This window comes from Salmo trutta, chromosome 13, assembly GCF_901001165.1.
Source record: "Salmo trutta chromosome 13, fSalTru1.1, whole genome shotgun sequence".
NCBI lineage: Eukaryota > Metazoa > Chordata > Actinopteri > Salmoniformes > Salmonidae > Salmo > Salmo trutta.
Genome location: NC_042969.1, coordinates 43,519,245 through 43,538,678, shown reverse-complemented (window position 1 = coordinate 43,538,678; position 19,434 = coordinate 43,519,245). Strand labels below are relative to the sequence as shown.

The window sequence follows — 19,434 nt, the reverse complement described above, 5'->3', positions numbered from 1 at the left end:
TCTTCAGTAAGGCCATTCTACTGCCAATGTGTGTCTATGGAGATTGCATGGCTGTGTGCTCGATGTTGTACACCTGTCAGCAAAGTGTGTGGTTGAAATAGCCGACTCCACTAATTTTAAGGGGTGTCCACATACTTTTGCGTTTATAGTGTATCTTAGTCAAAAGCTGTGCAACCAAGTACTAGCTCCGGGGTGCCAATGTTGTCAATGCCATTAATATCTAAATTAAAATAATACAATTTGTCAACCGAATTGTTTCTAGTCATCTCTCCTCCTTCCATTTTTTTTCTTCTTTGGACTTTATATACCAATTGGCATCTAAACTTTCATAGTATTACCACGACGACCAATGAACTCTTTCAATCACCCTGGTGGGTATAACCAATGAGGAGATGGCACGTGGGTATCTGCTTCTATAAACCAATGAGGAGATGGGAGAAGCAGGACTTGCACCGCATTCAGCGTCATAAATAGAACTGACTTCTATTTTAGCACTGGGCAACGCAGACGCTCGTTGGCGCACGCGAGCAGTGTGGGTGCAATGATTGAATAACGTATGTGTAAATGTATTTTGCAACGTTTGCGATGCGAGCGGTGGAGTCAGCATGTTAGTGCTAGGTGAGTTGTAGGTTACAGAGGATACAATAAAGTGAAGGGGAATTATTTATTATATTTCATGATATGTCTACTCAGATATGACCTTGCCTTCTTCCCCCCGATTCATCGATATCAGTGTTCCTCAGCGTATGAGGCTGCTCCCTAGTGGTCAAATAGAAGCACTGATGCCTAAATACAACATTAGGATCTGCAGTTGGATGTTAATATTGTAGGTAATTACAACATTTGAAATGCAATGATTTTTTTTTATGTAGGCCTACCACTTTTTCCAAGAAAATATATTTTTATGGTGTAAAAAAAAACCTGGACATGGGTGCCCCACAGGTGACGTGACTTGACTTTAACATTATTCTGAAGACTGTTTTTATCTAATTAACTAACTATGTTTAATTGTTACCTGATTAAATTAATAATGTAATAATTCACTCATTAGGATCTGGGGCACCACGAGAGAGGTTCTTTAAAGAATTACCATCAATGTAAATAGTCCGGTGGCCATTTGTTTAATTGTTCAGCAGTCTTATGGCTTGGGGGTAGAAGCTGTTAAGGAGCCTTCTGGTCCTAGACTTGGTGCTCCGGTACCGCTTGCCGTGCGGTAGCAAAGCAAAGAGTCTATAACTTGGGTGACTGGGGTCTTTGCCAATTTTCTGGGGCTTTCCTCTGACGCTGCCCAGTATATAGGTCCTGGATTTGATTTGGATCTCTTTTAGTCCCCATTTGGACTAATCTTCCAAGAGTCCTTAAACATTAAAATACAATTTATAATACGAACACATTTTCACAAATAACACATTATTACAAACATACATAATATACTAACATAATGACCCAATAAATACTCAATCTAAAAAATATTGATTCTTCATCTACTATAGTCCCACAACATTTCTATGTATTATATTTAAATAATTTTAAAATAATGTTTACATTTATATATTGAAAGGTTTCTGGTTTGCTCAGTTAATTTGTTCAATTTCTTTATTGCTTTAAATCGAAATGTTATTTTGCCTATTTCTCTTTTCTGTCTGGATAACGCATAGATGGTGGACAATCTATTCCTAGTATATACGGAATGTCTGTCTCTTATTTGCTTAAGAACTTTTCCTATTTTAATATTTTTTTTTTACATAGATTAGTTATTTGAGACGACCATGATAAGCAGTTGTCTAGCTGCACTCCCAATAGTTTGGTTTCTGACACTTCTTCAATTTGTACTCCTCCCATACTTAATTGTATCCCATGCCGTTTTGGCCTTTTCCTAGTGGAACAGACCAACATAACTTTGGTTTTCTTGGTGTTTAAAACAAGTTTGTTCTGGCAAACCCACTCCCTGATATTCTCCAAATCTCCTTGTAAAGCTTGCTGTACCTGTTAAACCGATTGTCTTGCTGCATAAATTGTAGTATCATCTGCAAATATAGTAGCTTGAGTTTCAGCTAAGGCATAGGGAAGGTTGTTGGTATATATTAAATAAAGAAGTGGCCCAGGGCAGCTGCCCTGCGGTATTCCACAGTTTAACACGAGGGGAAGAAAATGAACCATTGATATAGGTGGACTGTTTCCTGTCAGTTAGATATGACTGTACCCAATTCAATGCTACCTCCATAATGCATTAATTTTGTCAAAATTATTTGACTAAATCAAATGCTGCACTGAAATCTAAAAATAGTACACCCACAAACTTGCCATTATCCATAGCATTAAGCCACTGGTCAGTCATGTCAACCAATGCAGTGGTAGTGGAATGTTTTCTGAGATAAGCATGCTGATTGGCTGTAATCAGATCATTCTTTTCTATTTTTAGATTTCAGTGCAGCATTTGATTTAGTGGATCATGAAATAATTTTGACAAAATTAATGCTCGTCACAATACCCTCCAATACCCTTACTGAGTGTAGGGATTAGACTAATTGGTCGACTATTGGTAGGAGTAATGGGTTCTTTGCAGTCTTTCGGAATAGGACACAGTTTTGCATGCTTCCATACATTTGCAAACATCCCCTTTTCCAGTGACCAATTAAATATGTATCTCAGTGGAACTGCAATCTGGGGAGCAGCACAGTGAAGCAAAAAATTGTCCATAAGACCATAACCTGTAGATTTACAATCAGGTAATGACTTCAATAGGTTTAACACCTCCTCCACTGACACCGTTTGCAGACTAAAAGAGCACATATTGTTGCTCATAATATGATCATCAATCCATTGGACAATAGCTTGTTTGGAAGAATATATGTTTACATTGTTGCTCAGTAAATTAATTTTCTTTGTAAAAAAATCTGCAAAATGATTGGCAATATCAACTGGTTTTGTTATTATTCTCCTGTCAACCTCCACACTAGATGGGCATGATGAGATAGATGTACCAAGTAAGCCCTTAACTGTGTTCCATACCTTTTTAGAATCATTTTTACAGTCAATAAAAGCATTGTTGTAAAATTACTTTTTTTTCTTTCGATTCAATTTAACTGCATAATTACGAAATGTTCTATAATTCTGTTCATCAATTTCTAATTTTGACTTGGCTGCTAATACTTTTGCCATATTTCTTTGAGAAAAAGCCTCACTGTAACGTTCGTCGCCTGGTGACGAGGAAGCGGACCAAAACGCAGCTGGGAGCGAACACATGTTTATTCAACACCATGGAATTAAACATGTACTCAAAATGCAAGAAAAATGCCGATACGTTACGTGCTCAAACAAAGAGACAACACCCCATAAACAGCGTGGGGAAAACAGCAACTTAAATGTGATCCCAATCAGAGACAATTAGCGACAGCTGTCTCTGATTGGGAATCGACAGAACCCAACATAGAATTACCCACCTAGAGCCTACACAAGGCTAAAACGTAAACAAAACACAAACCAAGGAAAAATACCTGACATGACACACCCTGACCCAATATACCCGAGTTCACCTGGTCAGGGCGTGACAGAACCCCCCCCCCCCCCCCCCCCCCCAACGGTGCGTACTCCCGGCGCACCAAACTTAAGTCTATTGGGGGGGGACCCGGGTGGGCGCATCACCCTCGGTGGAGGCTCTGGCCCCGGGCGTGTTCTTTCCCCCGCCTTCACCTTAACCCTGGCCCGGACTGGACCACTGTGGAGCGGCATGCTCAGGCTCCGGAGCGGAGCCGTCGACCGGAACAGGATTGGGCACCGGTGGACCGGACACGGGCCGTGCCGGACTGTGGACACGCACCGTGGGCTTGGTGCGGGGAACAGGAACGGGCCGGACAGGACTGTGGACACGCACCGTGGACACGCACCGTGGGCTTGGTGCGGGGAACAGGGACGGGCCGGACAGGACTGTGGACACGCACCGTGGGCTTGGTGCGGGGAACAGGGACGGGCCGGACAGGACTGTGGACACGCACCGTGGGCTTGGTGAGGGGAACAGGGATGGGCCGGACAGGACTGGGGACACGCACCACTAACCTGGTGCGGGGAGCAGGGACGGGCCGGACAGGACTGGGGACACGCACCACTGACTTGGTGCGGGGAGCAGGGACGGGCCGGACAGGACTGGGGACACGCACCACTGACTTGGTGCGGGGAGCAGGAACGGGCCGGACTGGGGACACGCACCACTGACCTGGTGCAGGGAGCAGGGACGGGCCGGACAGGACTGGGGACACGCACCACTAACCTGGTGCGGGGAGCAGGGACGGGCCGGACAGGACTGGGGACACGCACCACTAACCTGGTGCGGGGAGCAGGGACGGGCCGGACAGGACTGGGGACACGCACCACTAACCTGGTGCGGGGAGCAGGGACGGGCCGGACAGGACTGGGGACACGCGCCACTGACTTGGTGCGGGGAGCAGGGACGGGCCGGACAGGACTGGGGACACGCACCACTAACCTGGTGCGGGGAGCAGGGACGGGCCAGACAGGACTGTGAACACGTACTGGTGACCTGAAGCGTGGAGCCGGTTTAGCCACTCGTCCTGGCTGGATGCCCATCCTAGCACGGCATGTGCTGGGCATGTCCACCGGACGCACCGGGCTGTGCGGGCGCACTGGCGACACAGCGCGCAACTCCGCATACCATGGCTTGGTGCGGGGAGCAGGGATGGGCCAGACAGGACTGTGAACACGTACTGGTGACCTGAAGCGTGGTGCCGGTTTAGCCACTCGTCCTGGCTGGATGCCCATCCTAGCACGGCATGTGCTGGGCATGTCCACCGGACGCACCGGGCTGTGCGGGCGCACTGGCGACACAGCGCGCAACTCCGCTTCCCATGGCTTGGTGCGGGGAGCAGGGACGGGCCGGACAGAACTGGGGACACGCACCGTGGGCTTGGTGCGGGGAACAGGAACGGGCCAGACAGGACTGTGAACACGCACTGGTGACCTGAAGCGTGGAGCCGGTTTAGCCACTCGTCCTGGCTGGATGCCCATCCTAGCATGGCATGTGCTGGGCATGTCCACCGGACGCACCTGACTGTGCGGGCGCACTGGCGACACAGCGCGCAACTCCGCATACCATGGCTCCTCCTCCAGATCTTCCCTCTGCAGGTCCTCAATCAACTGCCTCATCTTCGTCTCTTCCTCCGCCGTCATCCCCCACGAGAGCAGTGGTCTGGGCTCTTCCTCTGCCCTTCCGGACCACCCCATTAGCCCCCCCCAAAAAAAAATTCTTGGGGGTGTTTTCCGGGCCTCCTCGACCGCCGCCTGCGACTCCGTCTACCGACTGGCTTTACCTCCTCGACCTGGGAATCCTTCCGCCAGGGTCCTTTCCCCGACATGATCTCCTCCCAGGTCCAGAACTCCTTCCCCTCGCGAGCCCATCTCTCGCGCTCCTTTTCCTCCCGCTGCTTGGTCCTGGTTCGGTGGGGTGTTCTGTAACGTTCGTCGCCTGGTGACGAGGAAGCGGACCAAAACGCAGCTGGGAGCGAACACATGTTTATTCAACACCATGGAATTAAACACGTACACAAAATTCAAGAATAATGCCGATACGTTACGTGCTCAAACAAAGAGACAACACCCCACAAACAGCGTGGGGAAAACAGCAACTTAAATGTGATCCCAATCAGAGACAATTACAAACCTGACTCATTTGGGGTGGCAGGTAGCCTAGTGTTTAGAGTGTTGGACTTGTAACCGAAAGGTTGCAAGATCGAATCCCTGAGCTGACAAGGTAAAAATCTGTTGTTCTGCCCCTGAACAAGGCAGTTAACCCACTGTTCCTAGGCCGTCATTGAAAATAAGAATTTGTTTTTAACTGACTTGCCTAGTTAAATAAAGGTAAAAAAAATAATAATAATTAAGTTACACCAGCTCTGTCAGGAGGAATGGGACAAAATTTACCCAACTTATTGTGGGAAGCTTGTGTAAGGCTACCTGAAACATTTTACTCAAGTTAAACAATTTAAAGGCAATGCTACCAAATACTAATTGAGTGTATGTAAACTCCTAACCCACTGGGAATGTGATGAAAGAAATTAAAGCTGAAATAAATCATTCTCCATAATTATTCTGACATTTCACATCTTAAAATAAAGTGGTGATGCTAACTGACCTAAAACAGGGAATTTACTTGGATTAAATGTCAGGAATTGTGAAAAACTGAGTTGAAATGTATTTGGCGAAGGTGTATGTAAACTTCCGACTTCAACTGTAGGTAGTGGGTATACTTTCCAAGTAACAGTATTTCCTTTATAACATTTTTTATGACATCACAAAATAACAAACAAAATGACATCAATTGTCCTATAGATCGCCTCTGACCATTCCCCACGTTCTACTTTAGAAATATTGTTCCAGTATTCGCTTTTGAACAGCTGGAAAAAGTATGTTGAGACAAAGCACATTCCTTTGGTTAATCTTGAGTGTGCAGGCTTGTATTTACAACAGGACGTGAGTTGTTAATCCCCACTAGTTCTTTCCTTCCACCTCTACGGGTGAGGGGGGGTCTGATTTAATGTTATTCATTGCAACCCTGATCTGACCTATTTGGATTCTCATGGACAGTCATGACACAGGAAAACACCAGAGGTGTGGTGCAAAGTCTCTCTGAGATCTGAAACGAAGTCAATACAAGACATCGGGTAGTAGGGTTAATGTTGATGAGGGCCCTTTTATTTTCCTCACCTCTTTCTTTGTCCTTAATTATGGCCTCTCTGTCCTCTTCTTCCTTCTCTTTCTTATTTAGAGTCTTCTAAATCTCCTCAAGCCTCCGCCTCCGATGGTCGATGGTGTCCATGACACTCTGTCCTTGCAACATTCTCTCCTTGACCTCCCACCTCATTGTCAACTTCTCCATATCTATCTTTTCTCTTAGGTGTTTCTGTTTATTCAACTCCTCTTTTCCTTCTTTTCTCTCAAGCTCCTCCTGCACTCTCTCTATTTCCACATTCCTCTGATTTCCATTTCACCATCTCAGCCAGGGTCATTGCTGTTTCCTTCTCTTAACTCCTCCATCCATTCTGCCTTGAGGGCCACCTGCTGTTGCTTTCTCCTGAGAATGTTCTTCTCTGTCCCCAGCTGCTTCCATTCCTCTTTCCTCCCAACCTCCTCCTCCCTCCCCCTTGTCCATCTCTTTTTTCTTATCCCAACAACCTTCTCCCTCTTGTCCATCTCCCCCTCCACCATCTTTACCTCATTTTTTTTTCTCTCTTCCTCTTGCCTCTTCCCTCTTCTGCACTGCATCCTTAGCTATCTGCACTTCCTCATCTCTTCTTTCTGTCTTTCTATCTCCTCTATTTCCAGTCTCGCCTAAGAGGAAGACATTATTATTATTATTATTATTTTATTACCATTTACATTTACACCTAACATTCCCTAGTCATGACTATAGTAAAACTGCCATTTTATAAAAGCACCCAATGAACATGACTCCACACAACATTTTATCTCAGAGGAAAATAAAAGTGAATTCAATGGAACTGATTTGAATTTAATTAAGTTTAGTTGAATTGTGTAATTGTAAGCTGTTTTGGAAACTAAGCACTACGTTGCCCATAATGCTCTTTGGCTGAACATTCCAAATGACCATAGCAATTATGCATCACAATAGTAATTATATTTCTATGGTGTGGGCATTTTATGGTGTAGGGCAGGCCTTATAAGTTGCAACTTAGTAAGTGCAAACTGTTGGTTGAAAATTAATAGCCTAACAATTACTTTCATGGCCCCAGTCGCATTTACAAACCAATTATTTTCCTGTGCAAATTCCATTGAAGATTCTGGGGTAGTTGCAGTCCTAAAAGATTACATTTCATTAATTCAAATGAATCACACCTAATGATTTATCGCCTGAAAGGGTGGGGTGCCACTAGTAAAAAAAATGTATACTTTAGAAACTTGCCACACACCTTATTTGCCTGTGTCAGCTGCCTTTTTATCTTCTTTTCACATAATAATTATAATAATAATAATATAAAAAATCCCCAAAATACATGAACAAATTGCTGGTCTTGTGTTGAGTGATCTTCTGAATCGTTCTCAAAATGCTGTTCAAAATTAAATGGAATGAGAAGTTTGTAATGTAATTGGAATGTTTACATAGAATTCTGTCATGGTAGTTGTTATGGCTTCATTATTCTGGAGTTCATTATACAACGGGTGGGTCTAATCCTAAATGCTGATTTGGTTAAAACCGCATTCCAGCCGGTGCCTATTCCACTAAGCTAAATGCCTATTTACTCAGATGAAACAGACTGCAAAATCCACTGTCTCATCAGCCCAGCCAGGCACTTTATAAACTTGATCTCCACTATAAAAATAATCTAGACATTATTATATGTTAGGCTAACATTTAGTTTTCAACAGCAGAAATTTGTATAAAACTTGCTGGCTGTCTGTCTGACATTTGCAACATTGTTTTCATATTCAAATTCGATCTCCAGCTGTCCCATAGTAATAAACGTGTCGTGAGTCGGGACGAAACAGTCAGTCAGGCAGGCAGCGTTTCTCAGCCAGTCGAAATCATGAATCAGCTGGCATAAGTCTTATGGACATATACAAAGAAATGCAATTTGAAAAAAGGTCAAACGAAACGAAGTGCAGCTGGTTTACGGTCTTTCCAGCTTCAGTTTGAAGTGATTGTGTTGGCTATCTCCTCTAAACAACAGTTTCCTGACGAGTGAGCACATTTTGTATGCCAGGAGAAATTGCGTCTCGTTAGCTCATTGTTATGGATGTATCCAAATAAATGTCACTAGAAAACAAGTTAAAACAAAAGAAAATGCAATTACTTTGCTGTTATTGTCTTTTTGACATGACTGTAAGTTAGCCGTAGTTGGCTAGCTAGCAAGCAAGAGATAAGAATGTTGCCAGCCAGTATGGCAATGGAACATTTAGAACGGACGACTGAGTCGCTTCCATAGATACAGAACAAAAAGACTGAACTACTGGGTCGCGTCTCTAGTAACCGAACCAATAGAATGAACGACCAGCCGGCTTAGGTAGCAACCCTAGATTTGTGTCGGGACAAGATCTTGTGAAAGGATGAAGTAGGATGAATAAATTCATCAAAATATTTTTTTTTAATGAAAATATGTCAATCATTATTTGAACATGTTGGTAACCTGTTGTATAAAAGTGATAATGCCCTCGAAGCCAGTGTTTGGAGGATATATTTGCACGGGTGTTGTGCCAATATTTCCTCCAAACACCTGCTTTTCTGGCATTATCACTTAAATATGCCAACGTTCTAAATGATCATAATGCAAGTTGATTGATTCTGTTTCAGAGCCATATTAATTACTCCCTCATACAGTTGTGCTCACTCAAATGTTTCAAAAGTACTTATTACAGAACTTAGTCCTACTGTTTTGATTATCAAGCCATTCCACGTTAATAAATGGTTGTTCATTACTATAAAATGCGCTTTTCAACTTGCAATGGCTGTCCATTCTATTTAAAGTGTGTATTTGTGTGAATGTGTATGTTTGTGTGTCTTTGCCTCTATTTATTTGTTGTGAGTGTGCTGGGGTTGTTTAGGGTGTTGTTAGGGTCAGTTGGCTGACCCATTAGGGGGGGAAGGGAAGACCTGCAGACTTGCTCATCACAATAAGGCGTCTGGTAGGATGATAGTATACAGTGCAAACTCTTAAATAATTATGAATAGATCCACCATTGAGCACAAAAACAACACTTGTTACAGAATATTTTACATAGAAATAACATCTACATAGAAATAAACCCCCCCCTATTCAGACCCCTTGACTTTTTCCACATTTTGTTACGTTACAGCCTTATTCTAAAATGTATTACATCGTTTTTCCCTTATTCAATCTACACATAAAACCCCACAATGACAAAGCAAAAACATGTTTTTATATTTTAGATAAAATTATATCACATTTTTCAGCGGCAGGGACTGGGAGACTAGTCAGGTTCGAGGGAAAGATGAATGGAGCAAAGAACAGAGAGATCCTTGATGAAAACCTGCTCAGGATCTCAGACTGGGGCGAAAGTTCACCTTCCAATAGGACAATGACCCTAAGCACATAGCCAAGGCAACGCAGGAGTGGCTTCGGGACAGGTCTCTGAATGTCCTTGAGTGGCCCAGCCAGAGCCCAGACTTGAACCTGATCGAACATCTCTGGAGGGACCTGAAAATAGCTGTGCAGCAATGCTCCCCTGACAGAGCTTGAGAGGATCTGCAGAGAAGAATGGGAGAAACTCCCCAAATACAGGTGTGCCAAGCTTATAGCGTCATACTCAAAGAAGACTCGAGGCAGTAATCGCTGCCAAAGGTGCATCAACAAAGTACTGAATAAAGGGTCTGAATACTTATGTAAATGTGGTATTTCATTATTTATGTATTTTTTTGCAAAACTGTATATAAAAAAAAGTTTTTTCTTTGTCATTATGGGGTATTGTGTATAGATGAGGAAAAAAATAACATTTAATACTGTTAGGTTCTTATTTTTCAGAGTAAATGACTCACGGACACTAAAGGTTCTGTACAGCTGTAATCAGACAGCAAAACATTTCCTCACATCACAGTTATATACATCCTACTTAAAACACTCCTCCTCTCCAATTCTTACATTTTATGGCTCCACGGGAAGCTAATAAAGAGGGTAACAGGATAACAAACCTTTATTACTGCCTTAAGAGAATCTGTCCACACCTCCTGACCTCAACTCCTCCTTCATCTAATCTACAGATGCCCATCTGTCTCCCCTGTTTCCCACGTTGCTCTCCTCTCATCCCCCCAACACATTCCAAATCTGTCTTTCTTCAGAGAACAATTAACTTCTGACATAAAACCCATTCTCTTTCATTTCCTATCATTCATTTACTATCTCAATGATCAAAGTTTACCAATTCCAACAATACATTTTAGAATAAGGCTGTTACATAACAAAATGTGGAAAAAGTGAAGGGGTCTGAATACTTTCTGAATGCACTGTACATCTTAAATTGTAAAATGTCATTATGTTTTGTGATTTGATGATTTGTGTCTAGGGATTAAGCCCATATGGGCTGGCACTAAATGGTGTACATGTATGACAATCAATCAATCAATCAAATATCTACACAGTCACACACATTTAATGCACATTGTACCCCTGCTTCTGTGGTTAACTAAGTGCATCTGTGGTTTGTAATGTGTTTGTGTTCGTCTCTGTTCTACGCAGGGTCTGAACTGCAGTGTTGTGGTTCAGATGGTCAGTAACGTCAAGGCCCTTCACAGTGAGACAGAGCTGCTACTGGCAGGCAAGATGTGCCTGGTAAGTCTCAAAGCTGTTGTCTGCCTGCCTGTCAGTCTGTCTGTTTGTGTGTAGGTACAACTGCATGTGTCTGTGTGTGGGGGGGTTATTATGTTTTTGTAACTGGGTATGTCTTTTCAGCAGTTGGACCCTCCTCAGAAGGAGCAGTTGACTGGAGCCCTGGGAACTGTGGCCCAGCAGCTTCGCAGACTCCCAGACATACCCTGGCTGTGTCAGCTCATCGAACCTGGGGATGATGAGGTAGATCCAGATGCGACCACAATCACACACACACACACACACCAGCCGGCTTACCTCAGTGCTTTTCAATCTTAGTCCTAGGAACCCAAAGGGAGTACATTTTAGTCCCAGTCCAGTAATATCACACCTGATCTAACCCATTACACTTGTGGGAATTGGGCTATATGGGTAGGGCTAAATTGAAATGTTTCTTAGGGAAGTGGAAATATGGAAAGCATCAATAACCATGGTAACAATTAAAAGGGAACCGTTTGGAGATTATGGGGAAATTATTAGACTAAAGAGGAGAACACAACAGTTCACCTGACACAAGACTGAATCCAAGCATTACGCTGTTGATTTTATGTGCATTTGTAGTTGTTTTCTTTGGAACATAGCCCTGCATCACCGCCTTTACACAATTACTGTTGTTGTTTCCACAATCCAAAAACGGTCCATTATAAATCGCAATCTGGTCAGGTGGGCATAATTTGAAAGCTTGTTCTATTGCCAACATGACTAGCTAAATTATAAAATACAATCTTACATTGTTAGGCTTTCATTTGGAGGCTACTTCTTGTTGTGCACGGTGCTCAAGTTCAGAACGGCTGTCAGTCAAAACCAATACAGATCTGTGAAGCAGAGACCCTGAGCTCTGACATTATGTATATCATGTTACTGTATAGCCACTGTGTTCCCATTTAGGCACTTATCAGTGTCCAAATTTACTATTTTCAACCCGTTTACGGGTACAAGTGTAAAGGAGCTACTTAATCAAGGTCTTGATGATTGATTAATTGAATCAGGTCGGTGTGTTAGTGCTGGGCTAGAGTAAAACTGTTCAACTCTGTGGGTCCATAGTACTGGACAGTCTGTATTACCCAATGTCTAATCTGGCTGGCTGTCTTGTCTGGCTGTCTTGTCTGGCTGTCTTGTCTGGCTGTCTAACCTGGCTGTCTTTTTCTCTAACCTGTCTGTCTGGCTGTCTAACCTGTCTCTGCAGGGACATCTGACGGATTTCTCCAAGCGCAGCCGCAGTGCCAAGTTCCGTCTCGTCCCCAAGTTCAAGAAGGACAAAAACAACAAGAACAAGGAGGCCTGTGCCACTCTCACACTGCCAGGTACTATCTACCTTTCTTTTTCTCGCACTCTCTCTCTCTCTCACAGGAATTACTCTGGAACACTCTGTATTAAATCATGTTTGGACAATGACAAATCATGGTCAACATTCTTTGAAAATCAAATTAAATTCTTTCTGAGGTCGCCACAACATTCAGCACACCATCATCCCTGTAATGGTCAAAGTTAGGATTTAGGGTAGGTTCATCTTATCCTAGAGCTGCGGTTAAGGGCTGTGCAGGGTTGTGGCGTCTCTCTGTGGTGTCTTTCCGTGGTGTGGTTGGGGGTCTGAAGGGGGTCTTGCTTTCTGCAGTGCACCAGTGGGGCACAGAGGAGGTAGCCGCCTGGCTGGAGCTCATCTGTCTCACCGAGTACAAGGAGATCTTTATTGGGCACGACGTGCGCGGCGCCGAGCTGCTGCACCTGGAGAGGAGGGATCTCAAGGTACTACACACATACAGGCTGTCCCAAATATCTATCCTTCTTCCCAAAGTGTACACTTGTTTACTTCCCTTCACTGATTTGAAAGGAAATTAGTGGCATAAGAAACTCCCACTAGCCCATGCCTCCACCAATCCAATGCTTTTAGGTTTGTGGGAAGTAGTGAAAGAGCAGTGATGGAGAGTAGAGAACTAAATGTAGTTCAACTAGTAATTTAATTACATTTTGCTGTAGCTTGGTGGTAGTTTAACTAAATTCAAATATTTGTAGTGTTTTCAGTAGTTAGTTATTTTTTTGCCGAGTAGCTAACTACTGGAACTACACACTTCCTTTTTTGCAAAAAGAACAGAAAATATGGGTAAAGTAGGCAAGATTTCAATTATTTTTCGGTATCAGACCTGCCTAATTATCACTTGAAACATTAGTTTTTGTGTTTAAAAGGCTAAATTACACATTATGTTAACATCTGACTCCAGAGTGTACTTTGTAATTTATGACATTTCAGATTTAGATTTGATAATTTTTCATGAAGTATACTGAACGAAAATGCAACATGTAAAGTGTCGGTCCCATGTTTCTTGAGCTGAAATAAAAGATCCCAGAAATGTTCCTTATGCACAAAATGTTATTTCTCTCAAATTTTGTGCACAAATTTGTTTACATACCTGTTAGGGAGCATTTTTCTTTTGCCAGGATAATCCATCCACCTGACAGGTGTGGCATTTCAAGAAGCTGATTAAACAGCATGATCATTACACAGGTGTACCTTGTGCTTGGGACAATAAAAGGCCACTCTAAAATGTGCCGTTTTGCAACAGATGTCAAGTTTTGAGGGAGCGTGCAATTCGCATGCTGACTGCAGGAATGTCCACCAGAGCTGTTGCCAGATAATTGAGTGATAATTTCACTACCATAAGCCTCCTTCAGTGTCGAATTTGGCAGTACGTCCAACCAGCCTCACAACCGCAGAACATGTGTATGGCGTCCTGTGGGCTGATGTCAACGTTGGGAACAGAGTGACCCATGGTGGGGTTATGGTTGGGCAGGCATAAGCTACGGACAACGAACACAATTGCATTTATTAATGGAAATTTCAATGCACAGCGATATCGTGATAAAATCCTGAGGCCCATTGTCATGCCATTCATCCGCCACCATCACCTCATGTTTCAGCATGTTAAAACCTCTTGACGCGCTGATCCCGTAACCGGGATCAACATCCAGCGAAAAATCAGAGCACCATATTCATAACCAAATCTAATAAATTCTGTTTCTCAAACATAGGACTATTTTACACCGTTTTATAGATACACTTCTCCTGAATCGAACCACGTTGTCCGATTTCAAAAAGGCTTTACAGCGAAAGCAAAACATTACATTATGTTAGGAGAGTACATCGACACACCGCCATTTTCCGACCAACCACATGCATCACAAATAACCAAAACACAGCTAAATGAAGCACTAACCTTTGACAATCTTCATCAGATGACACTCCTAGGACATCATGTTACACAATACATGCATTCTTTTGTTCGATAAAGTTCATATTTATATATAAAAACAGCATTTTACATCGGCGCGTGATGTTCAGAAATTATTTTCCCTCAAATGCTTCCGGTGATCAGCGCTACAATTTACAAAATTACTATTCGAAAACATTTTTAAAATGTAATATTGTCATTCTAAGAATTATAGATTAACATCTCGTGAATGCAACCGCATTGCCAGATTTAAAAATAACGTTACTGGGAAATCACACTTTGCAATAAACGAGGTGCTATGCTCAGAAAAATAGGCTAGGCGATACAGGTTAGCGCCATCTTGGAACCATCTAAAATCAAATATACTATTGTAAATATTCCCTTACCTTTGATTATCTTCATCAGAAGGCACTTCCAGGAATCCCAGGTCCACAACAAATGTAGTTTTGTTCGAAAAAGTTAATAATTTATGTCCCAATAGCTCCTTCTTGTTAGCGCGTTCCGAAGGCTACTCATAATGTACGAAGCGCGCGGGACTTGTCACGAATGTGCAATTTTTATTTATTTACGTTCGTTCAAACATGTCAAACGTTGTATAACATAAATCTTTAGGGCCTTTTTCAATCAGAACTTCAATAATATTCAAGGCGGACGATTGCATTGTCTTACTAAACGTTTCGGAACGAGAGAGTACCCACGGGCACGTGCATCATAGTAGTAATGGCCCCTATGACAAACTTTCCAGGCCTCTCGTTCGGTCAGTTTTTACAGGAGAAGACTCAAACCACTTTGTAAAGACTGTTGACATCTAGTGGAAGCCTTAGGAAGTGCTAAATGAATCCTAACTCACGGTGTGTTTCATAGCCAAGGCTTGAAAGTGATTCCACAAATCAGATTTCCACTTCCTATTAGGATTTGTCTCAGGGTTTTGACTGCCATATGAGTTCTGTTATACTCACAGACACCATTCAAACAGTTTTAGAAACTTTAGTGTTTTCTATCCAAATCTACTAATTATATGCATATCCTAGCTTCTAAGTTTGAGTAGGAGGCCGTTTAAAATGGGCATGCATTTTTTTCAAAATTCGCAATAGCGCCCCCTGGCCTTAATGTGCGTCAAGAGGTTAATGCATTTAAGCATTTAAGTCATTTAGCAGACGCTCTTATCCAGAGCGACTTACAAATTGGTGCATTCACCTTATGATATCCGGTGGGACAACCACTTTACAATAGTGCATCTAAATCTTTTAAGGGGGGGGGGGTTAGAAGGATTACTTTATCCTATCCCAGGTATTCCTTAAAGATTATTAATGCACGGCCCCATGTTGCAAAGGTATCTACACAATTCCTGGAAGCTAAAAATGTTCCAGTTCTTCCATGGCCTGCATACTCTCCAGACATGTCACCCATTGAGCATGTTTGGGATGCTCTGGATTGACGTGTACAACAGCGTGTTTAAGTTACTGCCAATATCCAGAAACTTCACACAGCCATTGAAGAGTGATACAACATTCCACAGACTACAATCAACAACCTGATCAACTCTATGCGAAGTGGATGTGTCGCACTACATGAAGCAAATGGTGGTCACACCAGACAGTGACTGGTTTTCTGATCCACGGCTCTACTTTTATTACATTTTTGGCGGATCATGTTTCGGAGGACGCAAGACAAGACCTTTGCCTCTCGAGCTGGTTGGGGAGTTGCAGCGATGAGACAAGATAGAAATTGGGGAGAATTGCGTCCTCCGAAACATGACCCGCCAAACCGTGCTTCTTAACATCCGCCCGCTTAACCTGGAAGCCAGCTGTGTCGGAGGAAACACTGTTCACCTGACGACCGAGGTTAATCTGCCCGCCACAAGGACACAAGTGCCTTAGACCGCTGCGCCATTCGGGATCCCCCTAGTTTTTTCTTTGTTAAAGGTATCTGTGACCAACAGATGCATATCTGTATTCCCAGTCATGTGAAATCCATAGATTATGGTTAATTTAATTCATTTCATTTGATTGATTTCCTCATATGAACTGTAACTCAGTAAAATCTTTGAAATTGTTGCATGTTGCGTTTACATTTTCTTTTTCAGTATAGTTTGGATGTAGTGAACTACTTGTCGAAAATAACTTTAGTTAAGTAAACTATGTTTCTTATTAAGGGTAGCTTTATTGTAGCTTAACTTATTCCAGTGTGAAGTAATTGGTAGCTTGGTAAACTATATTTTCAGAGTAGCTTCCCCAACATTGTGAACGAGTGCACACATCATGTGAAAGGAGATGTTATTGGGACACAGCCATTCTTTCAGGTGCCAGGTAGAGCTTTCTTATGTTTCACTACTCTGGGGTTTTACCATGGGTGTTTAATTTGACTCCCTGTTCATTGATTTAAGTTATTTATAGTCTATAAAGAGCTTGGAGTTTTCCTTGCCAGGTGACGTCTGGAAAAAGTCTTGACCCTACATGGTACATGGGTCCACATGTGTGTCCTGGTGTTTGTTCTAATTTGTGTGTGTGTGTGTGTCCATCCATTGCAGGACTTGGGGGTGACGAAGGTTGGCCACATGAAGCGTATTCTCCAGGGTATCAGAGAGTTGAGTCGCAGCAGCACTGCCAGCGAAGCCTAGGCTCTCTCCTGTACAACTGTGTGTGCTGCACCAGACCATTTACCTAAACTGACTGTACCCAGCCATGCTGTACCCACACCTCCCAAGCCTTGAACAGCTTGAACCCAACGGGACCTCTATACACTCAAATATGGATTTGAGTTTAATCAACCAATAAAATTTACCACAGTGCCTTTCTTCACACCCCATCTCTGCAGCATCCATGTCTGGGAGCAACCAACTGAACTGCAAACGGAGGAGGCCAAATGACTATCGCCACTGGGGAGGGGTGTTCAATGATGGCAGTTGAGAGAGGAAGGTCAGGAGAGATTGCAGGGAATCCAATTGGGCTGACTACCAGGAACAAAGTCTGCTGACAGAAAAACTCAACTACCCAGAATGCCGTATCAACAAACCAGCGCCAGAGTCCACCAATTAACGTTTGACCAATTTAACTTTTTAAACAGTTGATACATTTCAGAAGCTTGTTTGCCAAGTCAAGGAAGATGCAGAAACTAGCAAGGCTGCATCTCAAATGACCCTATTCCTCATATAGGACACTATTTTTGACCAGAGCTCCATAGGTCAAGAGGTAATGCACTGCATGATACTAGGAGGTGTCTTTTGAACATATAGAGTGGGCACCATAGGTTATATTTCCATAGTTTCCACTGACTGGATCATGGAAAAGACTTATGAAAGAGGCTGAGTTTTTGTATTGAAATATGCATCTATTTATTTCTTATGCGTTGTACTGGATATGTTGAGTTTGAATGTGTTTGAACCAGGATGTTTCTGAAAATGACGTGGGATGCCAGGTAATATGTTCCCAAAAGAAAAACAGATAGACTGGAAGAGGTCTGAACTACAAGGTTAAGCAGCGACAATCAACCAATCACTCCAACAACCTTAAGCCTTTTCCCAGGTGCATGTGTAATTTCTCTTTCTCCTTATGTCTCTCCTCGTCCCTGTCCTTTTTATATGAATAACAATTACAACTACCTAGGTTGAGTGCGGGGCTGGTAAACTAGACGAAAGCGACGACCCTGCTTTGTCACCAAACGTCATTTTAGAGCGTGATGGGCCCCCGATGTTCGTGTTCATTAGTGCACATCGGAGATTCAGGTAGTCTCCCCGTTTCAAAAGGTTTCCATCTTACTGAACACAACACTTATGTATTGTAGGGAAAAGCAAAACTCTACCATGCCTTAAATAATCTACAAACTGTCACATATCAGGCAGATCTCTGGGTGTGTGGAGCATGTCTTGGCACTCTTTGGTGTCAATAAGATCACATTTTTAGAACACTGCCTTAAGATTATTCACCTCGGTTAAAGTAGTTTCCCGGACCCAGATTAAGCCTATTTCTGGATTAAACAGGCACACTCAATGGAGAATCTACCTCGAAAGTGGTTTTTAGTCCAAGAGTGGACTCAATCTGGGTCCAAGAAACTGGCCGGTAATGTTTAAGGCCTCTAGTGTTTCCTGACCATGTTATATCCTGAAACTCAAATCAACCGCTAGTGCCTACCCCTGTGGGCACTTGTGTAGATATGACAGGATTGGATAGGTCAATAAGCAATATGGAGGTAGCTCAGCTTTGCCCTCTGACAGGCCAGGTGGAATTGTCGCCAATTGCTTATACCTATCCTCTTAGGTCTGCACAAACGAATAGGAGGTAGGGATTAAGGGTTTATTTGGGATTCGGTAATATCTAGGTTATAATAAGTATGGCCCAGTGTTCTTCCTGGTCCAGTCCCTGGGTCAGGAGAAACTCTTTGGCCTGGTCATGTTCTCTCCCACTCAGTCCTGTGTGGATGTCCAGGTTCTGTTTTATGTCTGGCTGTGCAGTGATGCAATCGTTTTCATTATGGTCTTTATGGTCATATAATTTCCCTCCTCGCAACCTTTGGGGTTGTCCCTTTCTTCTTTGCTTGTCGAGAATCGAGAACCCCTGGGAAGCGGTCTCTTCCTTTCCAGTATTTATTGATAATTTATACGTTAGAAATAATACTGTATGCTATACCTCTTTTTTCCATGTACATAAGCCTGACCCACTTGGTTGTAAATATGTCTGTCTTGTATATTGAAATACAGCCATCCTGTAATAAAAATTGTATATGTATGAGTTGGGTCTTTGGATGTGTTTCTTTAGTCAATACCATCACGTGGATTATGTTCAAGATTTCAGTGTTTAGCCATGTTAAAAATGTTTCGTTCATAAATTGAAGGTCCAACATTGTTTTTAACATGCATACGG

The 19,434-nt window shown here is 42.8% G+C and overlaps 1 protein-coding gene across 3 annotated transcripts in view; it reads left to right on the top strand.

The window, feature by feature from the left end:
* LOC115205810 (diacylglycerol kinase delta) overlaps positions 1 to 19,302 on the top strand; it is a 152,852-nt gene extending 133,550 nt beyond the window's left edge. For 2 of the 3 annotated variants that reach the window (XM_029772146.1, XM_029772148.1), the window contains 5 exons: positions 11,220 to 11,312; positions 11,433 to 11,552; positions 12,535 to 12,652; positions 12,964 to 13,094; positions 17,106 to 19,302. In XM_029772146.1, coding sequence (XP_029628006.1) covers positions 11,220 to 11,312; positions 11,433 to 11,552; positions 12,535 to 12,652; positions 12,964 to 13,094; positions 17,106 to 17,195 — 552 coding nt within the window. In that variant the 3' untranslated portion in view covers positions 17,196 to 19,302. The remainder of the gene's footprint in view (positions 1 to 11,219; positions 11,313 to 11,432; positions 11,553 to 12,534; positions 12,653 to 12,963; positions 13,095 to 17,105) is intronic. The other variant, XM_029772147.1, reaches the window with a different exon arrangement.
* Positions 19,303 to 19,434: the final 132 nt, after the last annotated feature.